At 45.0% G+C, this 20,880-nt stretch overlaps 1 protein-coding gene across 1 annotated transcript in view; it reads right to left on the reverse strand.

Annotated features, from left to right (window-relative positions):
* The window catches only part of pde8b (phosphodiesterase 8B), a 298,830-nt gene that overhangs the window by 88,807 nt on the left and 189,143 nt on the right, over positions 1 to 20,880 (reverse strand). The window contains exons 6-8 of the mRNA XM_078563415.1: positions 7,474 to 7,562; positions 6,459 to 6,537; positions 357 to 497 (exon numbers count right to left, since the gene is read on the reverse strand). Of these exons, the coding sequence (XP_078419541.1) occupies positions 357 to 497; positions 6,459 to 6,537; positions 7,474 to 7,562 (309 nt within the window). The remainder of the gene's footprint in view (positions 1 to 356; positions 498 to 6,458; positions 6,538 to 7,473; positions 7,563 to 20,880) is intronic.

Here is a 20,880-nt window from a genome sequence, read left to right on the forward strand (position 1 = left end):
AAAATGACTGTTCAATTTCAAAATCCAACCTTTTTCTTGCTCAATGAATATTTGGTTCAATTCCCCGTGTTTTCACAAATGTTTCTGGTATTTCTACCATTACCCTGTGTGACAATTTGAATGGTTCATATCGCCAAGTTCAAAAGAAAAAAAAAATGACCTGCATTTACATAGCACCTTTCACAGCCTCAGGGTATCTTAAAATGCTTCACAGTCAAAGGAGTACTTGTGATCTGTAGTTGACGTTGTCATGTAGAAAAATATGACAGCCAATTTGTGCACAGCAAGATCCCATAAACAGGAATATGTAAGAGGTAAATATATCAAAGACCTGAAAAGCTATAAGAAACACTTACCTTTCCTTTCTTGATACATGTGTTTATTGTATCAAGAAGATCTGCTTTATTTTTGTCACTTTTGGGTAGTTCAGTAAGTTCTTTGCCAATCAGCTCCCCTTTATGATAACCCATCATATGTTCAAATGCTGGATTCACGTACTGCAACAGAAATCAAGAGTGAGGTTAACTTTCTATTCAAACTTACCCCTTGTGTTTTCTTTCATTGTACTGAAAAAGGCTCTACCAGAGGTACTTACTGTTAGTCATATTGTTTACATTCATAGTGTGTCACTATTTTTTTCCCATTAAAATCACTGGCATTGTGATTCTTTCATCAAAAGCCTTGATCTCCCTTCCTAACAGCACTGCGGGTGACCTTAAACCAGGTGGACTGCAGCCGTTCAAGAAGGCAGCACACCACTATCTTCTCAAGGGCAATTAGGGATGGGCAATAAATGCTGGCCCTACCAACGCCGATTGCATCCATTAAAAAGTAAAGAAAAGAAACTAGCACAATAAATTATCTTGGCACTGAAAATCCACGGGCAGAATTTTTCCCTCATTGGGCGGGCACGCACCCGACCTGAACGGGAGTAAAATAGTGCGCGATGACACCGGGCGAGCTTCCCGACGTCATCACGCACTGTCGCGATATTCCGCTTGGCAGGCGCGTGAGAGAGGCGGTAACATGCCCGCCGACAATTAAGAGGCCTATTAAGGCCCTTAATCAATCAATTAAATTGAATTTTTCACTGCCCGTCCGACCATTCGGTTGGTGGGCGGACGTGTAGGCCAGGCGACCTTTTTAACGAAGCCTCACCCACGGGTGGAATGAGGTTTCACACAGTGATTTAAAAAAAAACCCAAAAATCTTTAAAACTCATTTTTAACATGTCCCTGCTCATGTGACAGAGTCACATGAGGGGACATGTTTTCCTTATTTATTTTTACTCTTTATTTTTAATGCTAGAAATCTTCAGCTCCCTGAGGCAGCTCTGTGCCTTCAAGAAGCCTTCAATGAGCGCACTCGCCTCGCATGCACAAGCTTCAGCGCTTGTGCTCCTCCCACCCCCATCTAGGCAGCGCTGAAGTTATCAGTGCGCGGTTCACTGGCCGTTAATTAGCCAGCCAGTGTGAAATCGCGGTCAGGGCCTGATCGCGGGTGGTGGTCTGTTGCGCGGCTGCTCCTGGGTCCGCCCACTGCGCCCGCCCGATTGGGGTAAAGGTTCTGTCCCATGTTTATTCTGGTATAATCCTGGTGTAACTTCAGCAGGTCTTAAGAATCATAGAATGGTTACAGCACAGAAGAGGGTCTTTGAGTCTGTGCTGGCTCTCTGAAAGAGGAATTCATCTTGTGCCACTCTCCTGCCTTCTCCCCAATGGAATAATGCTCTTCCTTACCAAAACTGTCACTCCTCCTCCTTTCTTTTCTTCCCTATTTTTCCTGAACAAGTTGCATCTTTCAGAAAAGGCAAAACCAGGCCAACCTTACTTATGCCAGGACCCCACTACAGCCTAAAATTTATGGGATGGAGCCTTTGCCCACCTCCAGCATGGCGACTGATGTAGCAAGGGCAGGGCACAGGGACCCAGAACATTGCAGTTACTACTCCTTAGGCCTTCATTGGGACAAAGAAGTATCCTCGGTGCAATAAGACCAAAATTAGTGGCTGATCTTAGGTAAATGTGTCCACCTGGTGTGGACCCCAAAGCTTTGCCAGAGTTTTAAATTTGAAGCGATCCTCTTACAAAGCACAAAGCAGTAGCACCTAAGAGATGGTTCCTGTTGAAAGCATCTGAAATCACCCAGCATCCCGGCCAGGTCACCTCCTCTGGACTTTCCAGCATTGTTGAAATAGGGAGCAGCACAAATGCGATGGCACACTTGCTAATGGTAGTCAAATCAAGAGGTCACCTGTCACCGCATGAACTTTGGCGGAGTCAGCACCAGAGGCATCTAGGAAACTGCACTACTGCTGGAACTGGCCACATTATGAAACTAATAAAGTTCTAAAAACTTAGCTTTTTTGTCTGTCTTTTGAGCTCGATTCTCTTCCACATGGGGTTGGCCTGGCAGGAAACTGAGAGGCTTCCCACTCAGGCCTCTGAGTTATAGTTCCAGTCAGATCCCTGATAATGTCAGGACTCTTAGATGTTCTGTTTTACTACATGACTCTAATGACTGTATTACTTTTATGACTGGCTGGTATTTACTGATATCTCCGAATCAAATTGAAAAAGCAAATGCTATTATATATAAACACTTGGAAATAGCAATAACACGCAGGCTTGCACTTGACTTTATTGTAGTCAGGAACCCTGATTTGTAATCATATTATAAGGACTGTACCATTTGCTGCTCTCTGCATTGCACCAAACAGATGGAAGGTAAGGATCATTCTTATAAATATATATTCACATCTAGTCACTGGGAAAACAAATACTAAAACCAAACTGATTTGCAAACCTCCAAGTCCCTCGACATCTGTCACAATAAATAGTTGAGAGATCTTGCATTGCATTATCCTGAGACTAGATGGCATGTGATGATTGATAAGGTGCGGTAAAACAGCGCTGAAGTGTGGGAGATGTGAGACAAGAATATTAATTTTAAAAAGTCTTTCTTTATAGTTTTTCAGCTGAATATTTGTACTCATGAAGCTGGGGGTGGGGGGGTCAATGTAAAGAACTCTCACCCTGCATCACCATTAAGTGTCTAAAGTGCAAAATAAAGCTCCCCCTTTTCCTGCTCCAACAGTATGGCTATGCCCAGCCTTAGGTGAACCATTGCTGCTTTAGTCTGAAGTGCCATACATCGCATAGTAGTCTTTGTTTCATGGATGGCAATTTAGTCACAATTTTCTGATTGTTGGGGTTGTCTTCTGTTTTTGGGCATCAACCTACTAGAATTTGGGTTGAGATTGTCTAAGGTGACCAAGCCTAAGGCATTCACAGCCAGTAGAAGAGATTAACATTGTATTAGTTTGACTTGATTCAAACTTAAATCCCAAGTTACAGCACTCAGTCTGGTGACTACACCACCCAGTCTGAAGTTTGGATTGTTACTGTCAGGTAAGCCATGGAATACAGACCAGAATAAAATCCTGTTGTAACTAACTGCCATTTCAGACCTCTTGTCGTGAAAGCCTAAAAGGAGTTCAAATCTCTTGATGACAACCCACCCAGATTGGAACATGGGATCTGCTGGAGCAGGCTAAAAACTGAAGCCTATAGGAAGAGAACAATACGTTGCAGGTTAAGTCCTAGGTGTAGAGTAAAGGGTTAACTCCAATGAAAGTTACTAAGCATGTGCCTAAGGAGCTATGTCACAGTGCTGTCACTCACTGAGAGGAGATGAATGTGAAACAACTCGGAGAGTATCCTCCAGTTGTCTTGGTCTTATTTAACATTTGTAAATAGTTAGCACGTAAATAAATGTTTTTGAACAAAAGACCATTGCCTCCAGCAAGATCTCTTCTAGAATAAGAAGACAATGAATCCAAAGAAAAACCCACAATAACAGATGGGGGCAGCAGTGACTACACCCACAGAGAAACAGTAGGAAAAGGAGGGTAAAGCCTGAAGAGAAGTCCAGCAACCGTGCAGAGCAGCGGGTGATGGATTACTACTTTGCCCCTACTAGAATCATTTCAAAATATAGAGGGCCTCAGGCAGGCTGAAAAATTGGCCAGTACCGCAAAGCCTCATGTCTTGTGAGTAAAGTGAACAAAGCTCAAGTGAGCACTTTGCTGTATGTTGTTGGGAGCAGAGCAGATGATGTGCTAGCCATACAGCGGGTGAAGAAGAGCCAGCCTCCTACGTGGATGTCATCAGAGCCTTTGAGTCATACTTCAGTCTTTGTAAAGGTATTGTCGTACAAAGGGTGAAATTTAATTGGCTTAGTTAAAAACAGGGTGAAGGGATTGAGTTATTCATCAACTAATTGCACCACCTAGCCGAAAATTGTGAGTGTGGAACACTAAAAGACGACCTGACCAGAGATAGTTGTCATTGACGTTTTAGATGAGAATCTCTCTGACATCTTAAAATCTTGTGACGAGTTAAATATAAGCAAAGGTGTACAACTGGCCAGACAAGCTGAAGAGCAGAGGCAGAATAAGACTTATGGTCAGAAATATGAGGGAAATTTCCCAAGAACAGCCCAAAGAAGTTGTTCAATTTGTGGTTTGTAAAATTGAAAGTATAGCAAGGCAGCAACCAGGGAAACGATCCGAAAAGGTGCCAAGCCCCATTTTCCAATGTCCCCACTGTAATGGGAAGGTGGTCCACAGGTGGAAAGAATGCTGCGCCCAAGCTGTGCAGTGCCATGGGTGTGGCATATTAGACCATTTTAAAATTGTTTGCCATTCCAGATATTTACCAGCTAGAAGAAGAAATCTGTTAAAGGGACTCTATTAAAGAAACTCAAGTTGACTCAGAATGCTGTGAATCAGTCTTCATAGATAAAACTCCTTCCCTTTGACCATAGGAGGACATCGTAGATCTTCCATTTCTCTTCAAGGTGAAGCTAGATGAAGGAGGAGACAGGTGCGCCAAGGATGAAGGTGACCAGCTGCAAGATGACATTCTAGACTTTAATTTGCTCTTCCGGGAAAGAGTGGAAGAGGATGATAACCAAGATGCCACTGATATCGATGATTTGTCGCAGGAGGGAACCCTGAACCTTGCTTTATTTTTTGAAGACAGCGTACATTCTGATGAATTTCCAGAGATGTTCAGGCCTGCTGAGGAGCAAGCTCACACTGAGAGAATGTGCAAACATGAACCACCACCAACAGAAAAAAAAATTCCTACAGTCTTAGCAGGATAATCATCATTTTTTATTTGGGATATTCTTTGTCATTTGCTTATTTGAAGAGAAGGAAAGAATATTCCAAATAAAAAATATGATTTGTTCATGGATGAGGCATTACATAATACTTCTTTCATTGCAGCAGTAAGAGCTTGTTGATCCTCTAAAGCTGAATGAGCTTTATTCTTTCAAGCAAGAGCAGCCAGCAGTCCAAACTTTCCCCAAAATACCAAGAAGGAGGGAAAAAAGAGAAGAAAAGGACAATTTCAGTTCATCGCCTTTATACTGCAGACCAGAAGCAGAAATCTCTGAGGAGTTGCCTTCCAAGGAGAAGGTTCTAGACAGCATACGTCCTATACATCCTCAAGAGAGCACAGTCAGAGATTCACACCACTGGCGCAAGAGTCTGTGAGGGGGAAGTGTTGGAGAATATGTGTATAACAGTAAGGAGATAAAGTCTCGGGGGGAGATGTAGAGTTAAGGGTTAACTCTAATGATAGCTACTGAGCATGTGTGTAAGGAACCATGTCACAGTGATGTCACAATGACTGTGAGGCATCTCAGAGGCTAGCTCCAGTCTTAGTTAACCTTTTAAAATAGCTTTTTTATGTGTTCATGGGGGGTGGGTGTTGCTGGCTAGGCCAGCATTAATTGCCCATCCCTAATTGCCCTTGTTCAGAGGATATTTAAGAGTCAACCACATATTGGCCAGGTCAAGTAAGCACAGATTTCCTTATCTAAAGGACATTAGTGAACCAGATGGGATTTTACAACAATCGGCGATGGTTTCACGGTCATCATCAGGCTTTTAATTCCAGATTTTTATTGAATTCAAATTTCACCATCTGCCATGGTGGGATTCAAATCCAGGTCCCCAGGGCTTTACCCTGGGTCTCTAGAATACTAGTCCAGTGACAATACCACTATGCCATCACCTCCCCAGCATGCAGCAGTTAGCATGCATATAAAGGTTTTTGTATTACCATATATATAAAGGTTTTTGAACAGAAGACCATTGCCTCTAGCAAGATCTCTTGTAGAGCAAGAGGTCAGCGAATCCCAAGATAAACCAACAATAGCAGACTAGGGTTTCAATCAGTTGGCTGGGCCCTATAGTTTTTGGGATTAGCCTGATGGACTGTAGACTCTTTTATGATCATTTGCTTCGATGAAGAACTTCATGAACTTTGCAAGAAATATATTTTAGAATAGAAGAATACAGGTTTTACAAAATGTTAATGTGGAAATAACTAATTTAAACTAATCATTTACACATGAGCTGTAACAAAATGGTAATGTTAGGTTACCTGGATGACATGGTCCTCACTGGTAATTTCTATGGCCTCTTGACAGTGCTCTAAGGCTGTGAATATGGAACTGCACGCCCTGGAAAGATGATCAGAGCAGTGGAAATATTTGAGTAATCCATGCATTTATATTAGAAAAGATATATTTAAGATGACTTCTATTAAGAGTGCAGGCATAAAAGCCCAATATTTTGTAGCAACAAGAAACTTAAAGCTGATTCAGATTCTTTACCTAATTGCCTAGAATCGTCCAATCTGTAATGCTGTGGGAGGCCATTCAGCTTATCATTGTGGTATTGGTGCTAGCTCTTCAACTCAAGCTGTCTACTTTAATCTGATTTCCCTGTACTTTCTTTGAATCCTTTTATATTATGCCTATTCAAATATGCATTCCAATTCCATTTTAAGAGATCTTGAAGATTCTGCCTCAATGCCCACTTGTGGAAAAGCATTCCATCAAGATAAAATTGCACCTAGTCATTGCCTTCTGTGCCATCACCATCTTTCTATCAATGTAGCTATGTTTCTTTTAACGCCATGTAGTTTCAAAACTCTTATGTGACACTTTATGAAACTCCTTCTGAAATCCATCACTGCACTGGGATTTTTTTCAAAATATTTAACAAAGTTAGTGAAGGAAAGCCTGCTCTTGAAAAATCTGAGCTGACTGTTCCTGGTGTTCATTTGTTTCATCCCATATAACAGACTCTAGAAATCTACCCATAACCAGGACAAATTTAAATGGTCTATAATTACCTGGTTTATTCTTAGGGATGTAATGTTTGTCCCTGTCCAGTTCCTCAGCATAATTCCTGCTCCCAGAGATAATTGAAAAATAATGACAAGGGCTGATCCATCTCTTCCTTCCCCAATCTTCAGTATTCTAGGATGCATTTCATCTGGGTCTGGTGACTTTTCTACATATTGTTCCATTAACATATTAAATGCAGTGCCCTGAATACTTTCCTCAATTAGTGACATCTGTAAATTGCCAGCTAGTTAGACAAATACCTACCGTAGTTTGAATTGTGACCGCACCTCTCCATGCTCTAACTGAATTAGTTCATTGTAGCACGCAGTTACATTGGGGTTCTCTATGTACCGCTATGGGTAAGGAGAAAATAGGATTAATGGCAGGTATTTCAAAACCTGAAACTGAATTTGTTAATGCCTCACACGACCTTTTTACAAGGGAAACACTAACCAGCTCCCATTCTTCTTCCAAGACAGGTGGGCACATAAGAGACTTATGAACCGGTGGAGGTGCAGTCACATGGCAAAATCTTACTCTAATGCAGGATGGTGCCATCAACATTATTAGCAGAAGGAGAAAATGCAGCATTGGAAATGGTGAGGTGGGAGTGGAAGCAGTTTATTGCAGAGTGGAAGGACTAGGAGCAATATTGGATTTGATTGCTAATGCGGTGATAGGAAGGGATGGAGGAATGCTTTTGGGGGTTGGGAGAGGGATGTTGCACAGACAAAGGCTCTTGAGGTGGGACCCACTGGGGTCTCCAGGCCGGAGTCATGACCTGGAGGACCACGGAATCAACTGTTAATTGATTGATCCTTGATCCTCTACAAAAGTCAGTGGGGGGTGGGGGGGGTGGAGGCAGGGGAGGTAGGTCATGGGGAGATCGGCATCATTTTGGAGAGGAGGAGAGAAACTTCTTGTGCAGACATGTAGCGCTCCACGTTCTTCCCCAACCTTTCAGCAAGTATCTATCAAAATGCTTTTATTAAACAAACCCAATCTGACTCCACATATTCTAATGGGATCCAGGGCATATCCATTCTACTGCACTCATGAGGATTTCAATCCCATTTGTCTCTAACAAGCAATGGTCTCAGTAGACTAATGCTATACCAAGTGGCCCCTAAAACATTGTAAAATGAACCTGAACAAGGCCAGGATAGGCCAAGCAGTTCTCTGAATGCCCAAGGATTGCTTCAAGTAATAGGGTCTGGTTTTGTTAACAACGTTAGATTTAGTTTGAACAGCTCAATTATTTTAGATAAATACTGAACAAACCTTTTATCCACAGAGTGTAGACATTCTAATGAATAGAGAGACAGAAATTCCAATAAACACTGGAAACTTAACAGCATGGTGATTTACATTGACATATCATTAAACACAAGTGAGTTCCTTAATAATAAAGACAGACTATATCAATTAATTCCATTATATATTGTAACATTCAATGGGCAATCAGCAGTTAAAGTGATTTATTGAGTAGGAACTTGACCTTATTCACAGCATTATAAGACTGAAGGCAAAAATCGCTGCTCACGTTTCAACCCAGACGTGAATACTGGTAATTATTTTAAACATACTCTGCTCAACTTCATGGCAGGTGTATTGTTACCTACATTCCGCATACAGAATGATAGATCAGCTACTTTATCGAAGATTTCAAAGCTACGGTTTCTGCATTCGATCCCTGACCAGTAACTGCTGCTAGAAAATACACTTTGCGGATTTAAGGTAAAAACAGAACCTAGTGTGATACAATGCCCCACATGATACATCAGCTTGTAAGAAGAATCTCTGATGTGTAACCATTAGAAAATTCCAGATTATTTTGAGGAATACCATTGTTGTTTCAATAAGTTTAATAATATCTTATCTACACAGTTAGAACTTAAATATGGTGTAAATGACCAAGATTGTTGAACACCTTGGCTTTTCTATAGGCAATGTTAAGCAAGGAAAAAACATTTAAATGTTTTAATACATATTCCTTGAATATTGTGTTCATGAGAATGAGGGATGACAATCAAGGGAATGAAATATTTTTGCACTTTCTCACTCTGTGCCAGCAATAGTCTTCGGTCTGAAATCACGTGGGTCAGATGAAAAGTAAGGTGGGGGGTAATTTTATGGAGGCAACAGGGCTATTGGCTGCAAGCTGGAGAGCTAGCGTGAGACCCATGTTGCCTCCTCCTGGGAAGACCCACTGCTATTAAATGGCAATCAGGCAGTTCAGAGGTCACCAGCGGGCCTTTTCACAGAATCAAGGGTCCTGGGGCGGAAGTCCTGCCAGCCAGCGCCACTGGGGAGGTGGTGGCTGCTGCTGGAAAGACACCCCCACCTGAGGCCCAGACCTTGCTTTGGTTCCCTGGACTCATGAGTGATGGCGGGAGGGGTTTTGCGGGATGAAGGAAGGTGTAGGGCAGGTCGGCAGCAAGGGCAGGGGTATGACGCTCAGTGGGGCCCCCTTCCCAATGCCAAGTCCCTCGATTAGGCACTGAGTGCCTTTGAAAGAGGGATTCCCCCACCACCGGATGCCAAAAACAACCTCGTTGTGCTCCCCATGTGGCTATGGGCCCAATTGTCGTTGGCTTAATGCCAGCAGTGGATGAGGCCCTTAACTGCCCAATTAAGGACCTCAATTGGCGGCAGGGCAGGAAGGCTGCTCACGGGCCTTCCTACCATGGACTTAATCGGGGTGGATATGTGAGGATGGCGGGATCCCCCAATCTGCCCAATTATATGCTCTCCCCACCTACCTTATCTGTGCTATTTAATATCGAATAATACAGCGCAGAATGAGACCATTTGGGCCATCGTGCCTGCACTGGCTCTTCAAAAGAACAGTCCCCCATCTCTACCCTTCTCTCATAGCTCTACACATTTTTCCTTTTCAAGTGTATAAACCTGTTCCGTTTTGAACGTTGTTATTGAATTTGCTTCCTTCACCCTTTTAGGCAATGCTTCCAAGATCATAGCTCGTGGTTTTAAAAATTTCTCCTCATTGCCCCCTGATTTTTTGGCTAACTGTCTTAAATCAGCCTGGCTTCCCCAAAGAAACTTACAAGTCTTTAAGGATGTGGCCTCAGCACTGGCCACCACTAGCGGGGGGTGCTGCTGAGGTTTCTGAGCTGTCAGCCCTCTGATTGGTCCATCAGCTTTTGGGGGTGGGCTACCATTCTCAATTGGACAGCAGCCCCCCACAGTGGCCTGTTAATTGGCTGCCGCCAGCAAAATTCCACCCCAGGGTCCTACTGCCCCTTCTTTCGTCCCTGGTGGTAGGGCTTCCAGCTCCTCTGAAAAATTCAGCCCACTGCCTCTCATCCCAAAGACAATCTCATCTGAACAGCTGATGCCTGAAATTTTCTTCTTTTATCTCTTCCATTTTCCCTCTCTACCTTATCAACAAAACAGTCACCACACATCTTTACACACTCCAGTACAATCTTTACACAAAGCTGGAACTAAACAGTAAAAGCAGAAATACTTTCAAATTAAATTTGGAAAAATTTGAAAAATAGCAAAATTCTGAAGGGAGTTGAATGATTTTCACCGATAAGCATGTAACTCTGGTAAAGATTAAAACATTTAGAGGAGTAATTTTGTATAATTGCACTCAGCTATTCACTGCCTTAACCTGCTAAACCATCATGAAAGCTTGTGTTTGAATTACTCAAGTTTGTTGCTGCATCTGTGATTAATGGAATAGATGTTTTCAGCTAGTCTATATTTGACAAATTGATTATGTTTACTAAGTCTGTGTTCGGGTTACAGCAAATATGTGCTCTGTAGAAATCAAATTCATCTTGTGCTGGGCGACTATGAACTGCAGAATGTTGAAATATTGCCTAAAGTCTTGGACAAGGAGGAAATGAAGGAGGTTGGTGTGTGGAAAGGATTCTGGAAAGGATGGGCTTCAACTCTGTGCCAAACCCTGTGCCACATTGGTGCTGGACCCCTCCATGCTCCTTGACATTGACCATGGACTTTCTGGCAGGTTCCCAATGCACCAGGTATTTCAACTGTGCGGGCGATCAGTGTCCTTCTTTGGTCTACATCATTAAAGTCCTCATCTGAGTCCTCTGCAGCGGACCTGTGTGTGACCTTGCCCTCTGGTGAGTTGGCACCTGCACTATCCTTGCCCACTTGTGCTCACTGTCTCCCTATGTACAGGTCCTGCCTCTAATCTATACTCTAAGGACTGGATTTTCATCTGCAAGTGTGCAGATTCGGTAGAATTCCTGGCTCCGCAAACCTGACCTTTAAAAATGACAGATTTTCGGTCCACAGGGGCAGGCTATTTAGGAGTTGGGGTGAGCAAGCCCGGAAGTAGTGAGGGGTCAGAGGCGGGCCCAGCATGAGTTGGGTGACTCGGGCGCAGATAAAAAGTGGGCCTTCAGAAAGGCCTGTTTGAGAGGTTAGATATTCATGGTTAACTTCCTGTGCTTCGGAGGACTGCCACCATTGCTTACATATACAAGTCTCAATGCTGAAGCTGAGGTGTGTGCCAGGTCTCGCACCTTAGCTTCAGCATGTAAATACGACCCTTCCCTTGGAGCTCTGTGTGGATGAGCTAAGCTACACATCTTGCTGGAATGCAGCAGGTCAGTGAATCTTGTCTAGCACTGAATCCAGAAATGCTCATGCTCTCCTGCTGCGCACACAGCAGCCGCAAATGGTATTCAGGCCTTCTTGGTTGTTGTAGGTGGATTTTGATAGCCAGCAGGGTACAGGACAGATTTCCTCTTCTGGACCTCTTCCATTATCCCTTGAAATGTGGAGCAGCTTGACCCATCCCTTCCCCCGGGTCTCCTTTGTGTGACATTCTATGAATAAAAATGTAAGGTGAAAAGGGTCGTGAGCCATTCACGCTGTCATTCACTTTTGTGTGCTTACATGCACTAAGGATTTTCTGCATATTATTAATAATTACTGCTAAAGGTGTAGTGGAGAGAATAGCTTCGTAGAAATACATTACATTGTCAGGTGAGTTTCAAAGCTGTAATGTTGTCCGTTAGCTGACCATGGAACAGGTGGCCCATCATGGACTTTCCTTAGGGGAAGATTGACATTGTTACTGCCGAATGAAAGTGAATCACTGAAAACAGGAAGTGGATTCGCAAGACGTAGCGATGGAGATGGCATCGCCTTGCCACTATGAGCTGGTACAGATATTGTGCAGTTATGTATTATATAGTTAACTGCCAAGGCTCAGTGAATGATTGATGAACAATGCCATGCTCAATTTCCCATCCACTTGCCCTCTTGTCACGCATCTATCAGCATGTGCCCCACACAGTTGAACCTTGACCAGGTCCCTCACAGCTGCACACTGTCATGGCATAACAGTGTGACTAAGAGGGAGGAAACCATGGGCTGTCAGTGGTTGCAGAGCACAGCATGCTACCTTGGATCAACAGACGTAACATACATGGCACCAAGCATTTGTGTAAAGCTATTCTCTCCACCACACCTTTAGCAGTAATTATTAATAATATGCAGAAAATCCTTAGTGCATGTAAGCACACAAAAGTGAATGACAGCGTGAATGGCTCACGACCCTTTTCGCCTTACATTTTTATTCATAGAATGTCACACAAAGGAGACGCAGGGGAAGGGAGGGGTTATGCAGCTCCACACTTCTAGGGATAATGGAAGAGGTCCAGAAGAGGAAATCTGTCCTGTACCCTGCTGGCTATCAAAATCCACCTACAACAACCAAGAAGGCATGGATACCAATTGCGGCTGCTGTGTGTACAGCAGGAGAGCATGAGCATTTCTGGATTCAGTGCTAGACAAGGTTCACTGACCTGCTGCATTCCAGCAAGATGTGTAGCTTAGCTCATCCACACAGAGCTCCAAGGGAAGGGTCGTATCTACATGCTGCAGCTAAGGTGCGAGACCTGGCACACACCTCGGCTTCAGCATTGAGACTTGTATATGTAAGCAATGGTTGCAGTCACGCTATCACTTCATGGAGCATAACGGGACATTAGCATGAGAGGGAGTGCAAGAATAGTGTTACGCCATAAGGGCAGTGTGAAACATGGTTAAAGGCAGTGGCGTGCATCAGAGTGTGCTTTCACAATGTGAACACTTATACATACGTCCACCTAGAAGGACAAGGGCAGCCCATGAATGGGAACACCACTATCTTCAAGTTCCCCTCCAGGCCACCATCCTGACTTGGAAATATATCGCTGTTCCTTCACTGTCGCTGGGTAAAAATCCTGGAACTCCCTTCCTAACAGCACTGTGGGTGTTCCTCAAATACATGGACTACAGCAGTTCAAGAAGGCAGCTCCCAACACCTTTTCAAGGGCTATTAGGGATCAGCAATAAAGGCTGGCCCACCCAGAGATGCCCGCTTCCCATGAAGGAATAAATTTAAAAAAACCTAAATATCTCATTTTGTGTGTCACACAAGTCCCAGCTCTGCTCACTCACCTTCCAGGCCAGCTCATCCCTTGGGCATCAGGAGGAGGAAGAGATGTCCCAGGAGACAGTGTCACATCATACTAGCCCACATGCCACCAACTCAGATACCAGCACATTGGAGGGATGTAGGATGGAGAGTCAGTGGCACAGGGTGAAGGGAACAGCACCCAGAGTGCAGGAGGCGTCAGAGTCAGAGATATCTGTGCACAGTCCACATCAGAGGAGGGAGAAAAGTCACTTTGATGCTTCAGTGGCTGGAACATGGAGCCTCAGGGGTCACTTTTTGGGGCTCAGTATTTGTCCAATCAGCAGTTGATGTGTGGGCATCTGGCAGAGCTTCCTGAAACAGTGGGAGCTCTTGGACTACGAATGGAGGAGCCCATCACCGTTATGAGCTCCACATTGTCCTGGGGGCTCATCCACATGAGATCTGACCATGAGGAATTGGCCAATCTCATGGAGAGACACATGCAGAAACACTTGGAGTGGGTGCAAGAGCAGCGTCTTGTCCAGAAAAGGGTACAAGCCTCCCTCTTGAGCCTGGATCAGTCCACTCAGAGTATGAGCACTGACATCCATGGAATACTCGAGGAGCTGTGTACCCTAAACAGGATGGTCACACTGTTGGCATATGGGTAGCTGAAATGGACAACTGCTGCACAACCAGCAGCCATCCCCATTAACCCCTGGAGGCCAACCCAGAGGTAACTGAGGAGGATGAAGATACCGAGAGCTCCTCTGTACATTCATCTTCCTCCACCTCCCCAGCCTCTCCACCAGAATCCTCGTCTGCTGCACATGAACCAGTGACCATGCTGCCCATGCAGAGATGCAAAGGTCGCAGTTTGAAGGAGATCCTGCATGATGAGGCAGACCAGAAGCCACCTCATTGTCATATAGACTGAGAAGTGAGCAGCTTGCCTCCACCTCCTTCGAGGCAACACCGGGGGCACTTCTTACGAGTGTGCAAGAGCGAAGGCCGCCATCCTGCCTAGAGTACTAATGGGTTCACCGTGGTTATACTTTTCACATTGTATACCATGTTTGAGCACTCTTTGAATATATTTATTTACACTTGTGCATTACACGTGTGTTTGTACACTACAGAGCTCCAAAAGAATGGTAACGTTATGAAGGGGGTTCTTACCAGTAATAATGAGGGCGGCATACTGTCAAGGGGATCAAGTTTGTTGGCTGATTTGTGATGCTTTGGAGGGCTTCTTCCTTCTCTGGTCTACACAAGAATCCAGAGGTCAAAGGCTCAAGCATTGAGATGCCCCTTGTATCTTTCATTGTCCATTCAGGTTTGACTTGATGGGAGGCTCAATGATCAGGCTTCACGAACAGATACTGAGCAGCAGGTGCTTCTCAAGCATGAGTCCTGGGTGCAAGGCATTCATCTGCACTGCAGTGTTACACATTGGCCTAGGTGTGTATCATCACAGCTCGACAGGTCATGTATCACACAGGTAATATTGGTCATCTGCTGTCCCCACTGCTCTGGCTGCATTTGCATTCCAGGTGTCACAGGATGTGTGGGAAATAGAGGTATATGGAAGCCAGCAATGTTGTATGTGGTTCCAACTTCAGAAACTGGGCCATTGGACAGAATGGATGCTGCACGAGTTCTTTCAATGAGCTGATGTTGTGCAGTTGTGGGATCAAACTGCGCAATAAGCCTTGTCTGCATGTTTGCTGGAACATACAATCCTATTTGCATGTAGAGGGTGTAAAGTCTTAAGTTGTGTCATTCTCAGAATTGTGGGCCCAGTTTAATTATGGACAAGGTGATGGCTTTGGCACCTCATTTACAGGCACTGGCATTCATGTGAGGGGATCAGGCTGTGAATGGCTTATAACTATGTGTGCTTGCAATATGATGAGGCTCACGGTTATGATGGTGAGGATTGCAGCAATGTGAATGTGACTGAGTCAACTCATTAATGTTGATTCTCTCCATTGTGGGGGATGGGCATTCCCCTGAGTAATTGTGCCAATGTAAAAAGTTCAATATGTAGAAGTTGCTCACCAGGGACTGGCTGATGGTAATTGTGAGATCAGTGAACCTTATTTTCCACAAGGGCCCATCTGGCGATGATCCCCTCCTGCACAGAGTCACCTTGGCTACATGGCCATGCCTCCCAGCTGCTCTGCCATTGGTGGCCTCCTCATCCAGTTCTGAATCGTCAGAATGGATAAGGGCTTTCTCATTTTCTTCAGAGGTTGGAGCTCTCAGCGTCAGTGTCAATGATTTGTAAGCCCCTCCACTGGGTAATGTTGTGCAAAAGGCAGCACTTCACTACTATTCTTGATACCCTTGCTGGGGCATATTGCAGAGCTCCAGCTGAGCGATTGAGACATGTGAAGCGAATAACAATGGCTTGCTTGACTGTACTCCTTGTGACAACATGGCTGCTGTTGTAGTGGTGCTCTGCATCAGTTTGTGGAATCCTAAAGGGGGTCATTAACGAGGTTCTTAAAGGGTACCCTTGTCCCCTAGAAGCCAACCATGAATCTGCATAAATGGCTTAAATAGCTACGGGAATTGGGAACTCCTTAGTATGAAGGAATCTTGGCAGCTACCAGCAAACCTTGCACACATTTGAAGGAAGGCCTTGTTCTGGTCACAAAGCACCTGTATTGAGTGGAAGGACTTTCAGTTGACGAAGGTGTCCGCATGTTGAGTTGGGGCCTTTATGGCTACATGGGTGTAATCAATAACACCTGGCATCTGAGGGAAGCCTGCTAATCGGACAAAGGCTGTGGTTCTGTGTCTGAGACGCCAAATATACAGAGAAATTAATGTGAACCCCCACACAACCCCCACCATTAGATACAGCCTTAATGCATCTGTGGGCTGATGACTGGGATATACCAGACAGGTCTCCTGATGAGCCCTGGAAAGAACTTGAGGCTTAAAGATTGACAGTGCTGGTTACATTTACAACCACTTTACAGCCTGGGGATTGCTGAATTGTAGCGCAAGTTCTTCCTGGACCATGCGATATATATCTGTCACCACCTCACAGCTTAACCTCAGTCACCTTCAGCACTGGTTGTCTGTCATATTGAGGTATAATGTCCGATACCTGTACACCCTTCCCACAGGGTAGTATCTGGCTGCCTTGCCTCCCCTTCTCCTTCCTGTTGCTCATGTTGCAGCCTCTTCCTCCTGATCTTCTGGCCTCTGGCTGCTCATGCTGACTGGCTTCAATGGATCTATGTGAGCAGGTGCTATGCACACCTATTATCTTCCTTCGAAGGAAGCACTATGCATCTTCTCAATCACAAAGATCTTCCTGGCACTTGGGTGCACAGGTTAGTAGAGGCAAAAAAAACCTGCCCTGCGAGTCTACCAGCCCCACCCTCCCATTCCCCTGGCTTAAGGCAAGACAATTGGCATTGAGTTTATGCCAATTCTGAGGCAGTGAAGACAAGTTTAAAGCAAATTCCATAGGGGTAGCTGCACCTCTCCAAGGGGGTACCCTCGCTACCCAAAGAAATGCACAAAGTTCAGACCTGCTCCTACCAGGTCTACTCTGCACACTTCGGGTTTCACACTCCTAGGCTACCAAAATCCCACTTGAGTGGAGGCAACTGATGATCTAAATGGCCAACTGCCTCTGTGAATCGCGCATGCGCAAAATGTGCCCTGCCGCCATGAAAATGGGAAGTGCCATTTTCGGGGACAGGACTTGCAACTTCTGAGCTCGACCATCATGGTTGCCATGATGGAGAGGCTCTCTGTTGTGGTGAAAACCCAGATCTAAGTGCCAGCTTCTGAGTTGGTGGATGGAGCTTGAAATCAAGGAATTGTGTTGTATTTTCTTGTTGTTCATGTACTGTCTGGCCTGTCTGCCCCTCTTGGGTGTCTGAAAGGACAAAAAAGGCACAATAGTAAGACTATGGTGCAGGGATGGTTGGGTGGTGGGGTTGGGAGGGTGGGGGGGAGCGTAGCGGGTGGGGGCGTTGCAATTAAGTGGTGCATGCTTACACCATCTACAACTTGCCAATCAGAAGACAATATGGGATGAGGGGGAAGTGGGAAGGAAGATTAGTTATGAGGATACCATCATTATTGATGGTTTCAGCCCCACTGCTGGCCATGGCTTCAGTAATAGATGTTCCAATAATGGCCAGTGATCTCCATGGGAGTTAGGACATGCAAACATACTTGTGCCCCTCTGGTTTGTTCCTGCATCCCCCATTATGTACCACCTTTCCTGCAAGAGAGAGGGCGTTGAATCCTTGAGTGTCATGCAATCTGCTTGGCCAATGTGGTTGTCATTGTTCTAAACTAGCAGTGTGTGCAATCTGAGATGTGGATGTGAGGCTTACAGCAATGGTAAATGTGTGAAGATGAGCTAAAGCATATGCATGTTAGCTGTAAGACCTGATTAATGGATATTATTGGTAGGTGAGTGATGAGATTAGGCAATTTGAGCAGCATCTGAAACCAGTAGTATGGTTTTGAAGACAAAGGAAGGTCTTGTGGCTCAGTAGGTAGCACCCCACCTCGGAGCCAGAAGCTCTGGGCTCAAGTCCCACTCCAGGACTTGCTGGCCACGGAAGGAGCATTCATGATGTGGTTCAACATGCTCAGCCTGCTAATCCTTCCAACGCTTCCCCACTATTCTCAAAAGGGAGAAAGGCGTATGTGAAGACATGAAAAAAATAAACAGTTTGAAGATGCATTCACTGACCTTGACTACTTATATAAAGTAATTGAACTTGTGGCACTGCATCGAGGTCTTTAGGGCTTGACTCCTGGAATTGATCTCCATGGATATCTGCTCCCACTGCCTTTTTGGCATGCGGCTAGAGGGCCACCTGACCTCCTCTAGATAAGCACTTCTCTCCTTTCCACCTCTTCCACCTAGGCCTCCAGTGAAGAGTCCGAAACCTCGGGGCCCGCTCACTCTCATGTTGTGCCATTCTTCACTGTTTCTCAGGTCAGAGTCACTTGCTGCATGACTGCCAGTATCTGCTGCAGCCAAAGTGCACCTCCCCTTAAAGAGGTACAGCTTAGCTCTAACTAGTGTCAAGCAAGTGAATAACTTTGGGATCCCTGCTGATGTGAAAGCCAATGAACAGCGTTGGCTGCATTGAAATGAGCAAGCAGCGTGAAGTTGCAGGTCAATTACCTATCGAGATCCCTGGGCCTGTTCTCGGGTGCTGTCCAATTTAGCCCCAACTAGTTAAAAATTATTTGAACAAATAGGACATCCTCCTTGGGCGCATCCTTTTGATATTTTAGTTCCATTAACGAATATATAACATGGAGTGAAGGATGAGATATTGGGTTGTAAGAGCCATTGAGACTGACAGCATGACAGCTGAATTAATGTCAAACAGACAGGAATTAGTAGATGGCTCTTAAGTAATCATGGGCAGGATGTTTCATCACGCGATTCATGCTGGCTGGCCGTTAATTGGCCAGTCAGCGTGAAATCGCGGTTGGGGCCCGATCAAGGTTGGCAGTCCATTTTGCGGCCGCTACCCACCGCCCAACGAGGTAAAAAATCCTGCCCCCAAGTCATTTTAACTGTGTGTATCACTTCAACCCAGTTACAGTGCCAGGACTGAGTTCGTGCTCCAAATGTCATCGGGCTTCTTGGTTCTGACAAGAAAACATTTTCTTTTGAAAGAAAAGTAGACACAAAATAATAAGAATACTACAGATAATTATAATTCTTGTTTTCCCAAAGAAATATTAATGATGAGATTTCTTCAAGCAAAAATTGGTAGTTGTGTAACAACAAGGGCAGGACTTTTGAGCCCACTGATGTCGGGAATAGGATGGGGGTGAACAGAGCCCGAAATTAGCAGCTGGCATGCCAGTTTCCTGACACCATTTGGGGCACCAGCCATTTTGGGTGAGGCTCGCACATTTAGATCTTTGTTAACAATAGTTCAAGGAGGCAGACTGGGACTTTCCAGTTGGTTTCCTGTTGCCTGATGTGATGGGGAGTGGTTCAAGGCCTGGAGGTGGGCACTCAGCTGCAGGCTGGGATGCCAGCGCACTAGGCACAGGTACAGGTGCTCCCTGCCTGCCTGGGTGAGGGTGCAGCTAAAGACTGCCCCGTGGAGGGATTCTCCCTTCCCACACCCCCCACTTCACCACCCCATCCAACAGTTGTGGCATGGCTGCTTTCTCTACTTTTTATTTGCATTTTTTAATAAGTTGGTGACAGGGTGCCTCCATGTCCCTTTACTGCAGCTGATGGCCCTCTGAAGCTGGAAGGCCTCTGATTGGCTCTCCAGCTTTGAGAGTCTACCTGTCGCCCTGAATTGAACAGTGATCCTGTCTCTATGTCAGTTAAGGGGGTGCATCAGGACAACAATATAAAAGCAGGGATGTGCTGCTGAGGCTTTATAAGGCTCTGGTCAGACCACATTTAGAATATTGTGAGCAATTTTGGGCCCCGTATCTCAGGAAGGATGTGCTGGCCCTGGAGAGGGTCCAGAGGAGGTTCACGAGAATGATCCCAGGAATGAAAGGCTTAACATATGTGGAACGTTTCAGGACTCTGGGTCTATACTCGATGGACTTTAGAAGGATGAGGGGGGATCTGATTGAAACTTACAGAATACTGAAAGGCCTGGATAGAGTGGATGTGGGGAAGATGTTTCCATTAGTAGGAGAGACTAGGACCCGAGGGCATAGCCTCAGAGTAAAGGGAAGACCTTTTAGAACAGAAATGAGGAGAAACTTCTTTAGCCAGAGAGTGGTGAATCTATGGAATTCATTGCCACAGAAGGCTGTGGAGGCCAGGTCATTGAGTGTATTTAAGACCGAGATAGATAGGTTCTTGATTGGTAAGGGGATCAAAGGTTACGGGGAGAAAGCGGGAGAATGTGGTTGAGAAACTTATCAGCCATGATTGAATGGTGGAGCAGACTCGATGGGCCGAATGGCCTAATTTCTGCTCCTATGTCTTATGGTCTTATGGTGCCTCACTCAAAATCCCATTGAATGACTGTTTCCCCTCCCCAGGGGTGGATTTGGGTCCCAGAAACAGTCCCAGTTTCTGTTTCCCGCCCCCAAAACGAAAATTTAACGCTTATAAAGAAATTGCACTTTAAAGAGAAGTGAATACTTAATGCCTATGGTAATGACAAATGGTTCATGCCATTTGTCTGATCAAGGTGGCTATCCAGGATCAGAGAGACAGTGTAAGTGGTGGGGATTGTATCTGCAGATCCTCACTTAGTCAGTGCCAGGAACAT

Source organism: Cetorhinus maximus, chromosome 2 (assembly GCF_964194155.1).
Source record: "Cetorhinus maximus chromosome 2, sCetMax3.hap1.1, whole genome shotgun sequence".
NCBI classification, from domain to species: domain Eukaryota; kingdom Metazoa; phylum Chordata; class Chondrichthyes; order Lamniformes; family Cetorhinidae; genus Cetorhinus; species Cetorhinus maximus.